We start from the raw sequence: 5,725 nt of genomic DNA on the forward strand, positions 1-5,725 counted from the left end.
AGACGGAGTCTTGCTCTGCCGCCCAGGCTGGAGTGCAGTGGCCGGTTCTCAGCTCACTGCAAGCTCCGCCTCCTGGGTTTATGCCATTCTCCTGCCTCAGCCTCCCGAGTAGCTGGGACTACAGGCGCCCGCCTCGTCACCCGGCTAGTTTTTTGTATTTTTTAGTAGAGACGGTTTCACCGTATTAGCCAGGATGGTCTCGATCTCCTGACCTCGTGATCCGCCTGTCTCGGCCTCCCAAAATGCTGGGATTACAGGCTTGAGCCACCGTGTCCAGCCAGAAGAAGGTGCTTTTTAAAGAAGGCAATAGAAAAGAACTTGGGTTCTTAACTTTTGTAATGATCCCAGTGTCTGAGCTGGGGGTTGAGGGTGGGTGCCTCAAGCAAAGGGGCTGCATTCGTTTGCATAATGTCATGTAAGAGTAGCTCCACACTGCACACACAGGCTCCATAGTGGGACAAAAGTATGATACAACCTGGAGATGGAATGCAGAGGATCATTGGTACTTTGGAATATGCTTAAAATTTTTTTTTTTTTTTTTTAGTATTTTAAAAAATCAGGCAGCCCCTGAACCTGAGTAGGTTCAGAGAAACTGCCAAGTTTTATTTTCTTAATTTGGGATTGGAAGCAAGTTAACAAAAGTTTATGAGTTAAATTGCATTTAGTGGTCTTTTGCCATATTTGAGTAATCTGAATTTTTTGTTTATAGGTTTCTTCTTAAATTAACTTTATTCATCTTGCTAATTTAGTTTCAAATAGTGATTTGTAGTGATCAGATTTGATCCGTTTCTGTAATTGCTGAAATTCCCCAAGTTGCTTTTTGGCTTACCGCCTCTGGTTTGGGAGGTGATTGCGCTGCTGCTTCCTGTAACTTGGCTGCCTTTCTCCCTGTGTGGGACTCCTGGGGGTGACAGGACTGCTGAAGACAGCCGTGTTATGAAAGGGCCTCCTGTGCTGTCGAGGTTGTGCTCTGTGAATGTCATCCCCTGGCGCACAGGAGCACCTTCTACACAGGGTACAGTCGGAATGCCGCCCCCTGGAGTTGTGTAAGGCAGCAGCCTTGGCCCTTGCACATAAAATGCTGTTGAATATTCTGCCTGCACCAAGTAAAGGGCACAGGTAGAACTGCTTGGCAGTATGTTGCTGGGGAGATGAGTTTTTTGTAGTTAAAGTATACTACATTCTCACAAATTTGGATCTTAACCATGGGATTTTAATAATAGAAAAACTGTTGAAGATCAGTCTGGTCCCTTATTGTACAGTGAAGAAGCCGAAGCCCAGAGAAGGATGTTAACTTTACGACTTGTTTTTTTTTGTTTTTTTGAGATGGAGCCTTGCTCTGTTGCCTAGGCTGGAGTACAGTGGTGCAGTCTCGGCTTACTGCAATCTCTGCCTCCTAGGTTCAGGCGATTCTCCTGCCTCTGCCTATCAAGTAGCTGGGACTACAAGTGCGCACCACCACACCTAGCTAATTTTTGTATTTTTTCAGTAGAGACAGGGTTTTGCCATGTTGGCCAGGCTGGTCTCAAACTCCTGACCCCAGATGATCCACCCACCTCAGCTTCCCAAAATGCTGGGATTCCAGGTGTTAGCCACCATGCCCGGCCATAAACTTGTTTCTGTTCCCTTCTCACCGTGCCTGTACCAAGGTGTTGCTTATCCCAGTAGTTGTGATGCAGGTCACCGCTCTCTCCATGGGAAGTTTTAGCAGTGTTTCTTTTTAGAATGTATTTGGGAACTTTAATTAATAATTTAGCTTTTCTTTTTCCTTTTTCTTGTAAATAGGCTGTACCAGTGCAGGTCCTCACTTTAATCCTCTATCCAGACAACATGGTGGGCCAAAGGATGAAGAGAGGTAACAAGATGCTTAACTCTTGTAATAATGGCGATAGATTTCTGGAGTTCATACGGTATACTACTTGTAAATATGTGCTAAGATAATTCCGTGTTCTCCCCCACCTTTGTTTTTGAACTTGCTGACTCATCTAAACCCCTGCTCCCAAATGCTGGAATGCTTTTGCTTCCTGGGCTTAAAGGAATTGACAAATGGGGACACTTAAAACGATTTGGTTTTGTAGCATTTATTGAATATTGAACTAATACAGGTGCCAAAGGGGAACTAATACAGGAAATGTCATGAGTACAAATGTCATGTCAACCACTAGCAGAATCAATCATCGTGAAACATAGGAAGCGTCTATAGATAAAAAAAAAATTGATACTGAAAACTAGTCGAGACTCCATTTGTATGTTTTCTGAAAGCCTTTCAGGAAAATACTAAATCTAAGGACAAGATTTTTATATCAGAGGCCTTGGGACATAGCTTTGTTAGCTATGCCAGTAATTAACAGGCAGAACTCAGTAACTGAGAGTTTACCCTTTGGTACTTCTGAAATGAGGTGCACTCCCATTTTTCTTCCCAGAGCATGAGTTTGTAGACTTGAAGCCTTGCTTGAAGAGCTGTGTTTAGAATGCCTAGCTACTTGTTTGCAAATTTGTGTTTACTCAGTCGAGTTTTAATTTAGCTCATGAACTACCTTGATGTTTAGTGGAGTCAGCCCTAATCCATCTGATGCTTTTTCATTATTAGGCATGTTGGAGACCTGGGCAATGTGACTGCTGGCAAAGATGGTGTGGCCAATGTGTCTTTTGAAGATTCTGTGATCTCACTCTCAGGAGACCATTCCATCATTGGCCGCACATTGGTGGTGAGTTTTCATAAAAGGATATACATAAAACTTCTAACATACAGTCATGTATCTTTTCACTTTATGATTGTTGTGGTTTCTAAAGATCCAGATAAATTGTACTTGCAGTTCAAATTAGGAAAAGCAATTTTATTGGACAATTATGGTGAAAATTATTTTATCTAGGTCAGTTAAGAACACTGTTCTGCTAAGATGCAGTAAAAAGCAGGTTACATTTGACCATGTTAGATCTGAGTTTGGAAAACAGAGCAGTCTTTAGTTTTAAAATGGCCAGATTTTCTTGCCAGGATTGGGTTTCTTACCTGTTAAACAGAACATTTTGTTAAGTTTAAAACCTGGGATGGACTTCAGTATTCATGTTCATTCAGGACTGCAAGGTTATCATGACTTGTTTAACTTGTGGGAAGCTGTTGCCCCAAGTTATCCTGGGGAACTGCATCTGGTTCATGCAAAACACCAAGTAGACTGGCTCTCTTTTACCTCCCTTTGAGGGCATTAACATTCATTAGTCCCTTCCATTCAGTTAACCCTTTTATTTTTAAGGTTTTCTTCAGCCATAGTTGTGAAGCAGAAAACTCGTTTACAAAGGTTTGTTGAACAAAATTCAAAATACTGTTGCTAAAGTATTAAGGTTTTTTAGGATTATATCTTATTTATAGGCTTATCATTCATTTGGTGTGAAATTTTGAGCGTTACTCACTTTCATTTTCCTTTTTTTCCAAAGCAATTAAAAAAATTGCCAAAGTAAGAGTGACTGCTGAACTAAAGTTACTGTAACTTATGGAGGACTAAGGGTAGTGTGTGGTGGTCTACGACATAGTTATTTGGGTTTTTAATATTTCATTTAGAGATAGCAACCTAATGTTTACCTAATGTTTAAAGGTAATGTCTTTGCAACACCAAGAAAAAGCTTTGAATAGTAGTTTTCACTTTTAAACTACTAAGTATTAGTATATCTACTATAGGATTAATGTTATTTTTCTAATATTATGAGGTTCTTAAACATCTTTTGGGTATTGTTGGGAGGAGGTAGTGATTACTTGACAGCCCAAAGTTATCTTCTTAAAATTTTTTACAGGTCCATGAAAAAGCAGATGACTTGGGCAAAGGTGGAAATGAAGAAAGTAAAAAGACAGGAAACGCTGGAAGTCGTCTGGCTTGTGGTGTAATTGGGATTGCCCAATAAACATTCCCTTGGATGTAGTCTGAGGCCCATTAACTCATCTGTTATCCTGCTACCTGTAGAAATGTATCTTGATAAACATTAAACACTGTAATCTTAAAAGTGTAATTGTGTGACTTTTGCTTAGTACCTGTAATGAGAAACTGGTTTATGATCACTTGGAAGATTTGTATAGTTTTATAAAACTCAATTAAAATGTCTGTTTCAATGACCTGTATTTTGCCAGACTTAATCACAGATGGGTATTAAACTTGTCAGAATTTCTTCAATTCTCATTCAAGCCTGTGAATAAAAACCCTGTATGGCACTCATTTTGAGCCTATTAAAAGAATCCAAGTTCAAACTAAATTAGCTCTGATACTTATTTATATAAGTGGAACAGATTTAGTAATACTAAGTGATAGCATTTTACTTTGAAAGTGTTTTGAGACCATCAAAATGCGTACTTTTAAAACAGCAGGTCTTTCAGCTAATACGAACACAACTCTGCTTAGACAAATACGCTGTCCTTTGAAAGCTTTAGGGAAATGTTCTTGCTTAGTCATTTTAGCATTTTGATTCATAAAGTACCTCATTTTAAAAAGACGTTATGGTGTAAGAGAGCCATTTGATAACTTTTGGTGAGTTTAAAAGGCAAGTTACAGCCTCAGCTAGCTAGTAAGATTACCTGCCAGAATGGCACAAATTCTACATTCAAGGGTGGACGTTGGCACAACCTACTTGACAGTTTAGCCCTTTAAAGAAATCTATAGCATTAGAAGAACCAAGGAAATGTTTGACTGTGGGTTCTGGCTGTTTATTAATAATTTACACACCGAATTAGTGAAATGAGTCACTTTCTCATGTATTTACGTACCTGAGAGAGAATGCTTTTAAATGTTAACCTAACTCAGGTTTGACTAAATTATTCAATTGGAAATTGAAGAATATTATTTCTCATAAACCAGGAATAAGTGACAATCTGTTCATAAATACGTACTTTATCAAATGTAGGAGAGGAAAAGCTAAATTGGGAAGACAAATCTGTAGTGTTTCCAAAGTTTTAAAATTATGTTAAAGAACAATATGCTTACAGTAAGTGGTTAAAACAACCATTCTTTAAATCTCGGTAATTTTTAAAAAACAGTATTTAACACATTTCCCTAATGTAGTTTGTTGCCTATGTGGAATAACTCTAAAAATTAGAGACTCACGCCTTTCAAACTTCAAATATAATCACGCTACCAGTTAGGAGTAGTCATTTCATGTGCATATAGGATGTTCTCAATACTTTTAAGTTGGAACTACAGGCTGTAAGTCCTTCAAGTCTGGATGTTGGGTAATCACGTTTTCTTCCAGAAGCCATTTGTTAGGACTTTTAAACACAGTGGGCCAGTGTAAAATTAAGGACAAGTTTTATAATTAAAATTTACAGATACAATTTTCTCTCATTTTCTAAAGGCAGGAATATAAGGACATTGCCCTAGATATATTCTCCCCATCAAACCAAAGGCCTTGCTGCTATTATTTTAAAACCAGAGTAATAAAGCAGCTTTGCCTGAGGATGAAGGCAAAGGCAAAGTTAACTGCTCAGCATACTGAAACCAGGAGTTTAAAAAAGTAATTCAAAACAACTTCAAGGCCATAAATACTTGAGATAGTGTGACATCAGATCTTGGCACTGGATTTCCTGCAATTTCAGATCAAGGCTTGAGTTGGCTTTGGATGTCTTCATGTGATAATTCTTGGATAACCTACAACCATTTTTCCTAGTTAACCCACCAACTTGAAGCAAAAGAAGAAAAGTGTATGTGGGGGAAAAGTTCAGTTTACCGCTGCCCAGCAGGGAAATTAA

The 5,725-nt window shown here is 38.8% G+C and overlaps 1 protein-coding gene across 1 annotated transcript in view; it reads left to right on the forward strand.

Annotated features, from left to right (window-relative positions):
• The window catches only part of SOD1 (superoxide dismutase 1), a 9,894-nt gene extending 5,655 nt beyond the window's left edge, over window positions 1-4,239 (forward strand). The window contains exons 3-5 of the mRNA XM_017883889.1: window positions 1,786-1,855; window positions 2,591-2,708; window positions 3,787-4,239. Of these exons, the coding sequence (XP_017739378.1) occupies window positions 1,786-1,855; window positions 2,591-2,708; window positions 3,787-3,894 (296 nt within the window). The 3' untranslated portion in view covers window positions 3,895-4,239. The remainder of the gene's footprint in view (window positions 1-1,785; window positions 1,856-2,590; window positions 2,709-3,786) is intronic.
• Window positions 4,240-5,725: the final 1,486 nt, after the last annotated feature.

The sequence above is a fragment of the Rhinopithecus bieti genome, unplaced genomic scaffold (genome assembly GCF_001698545.2).
Source record: "Rhinopithecus bieti isolate Rb0 unplaced genomic scaffold, ASM169854v2 scaffold_13207, whole genome shotgun sequence".
Classification (NCBI taxonomy): Eukaryota; Metazoa; Chordata; class Mammalia; order Primates; family Cercopithecidae; genus Rhinopithecus; species Rhinopithecus bieti.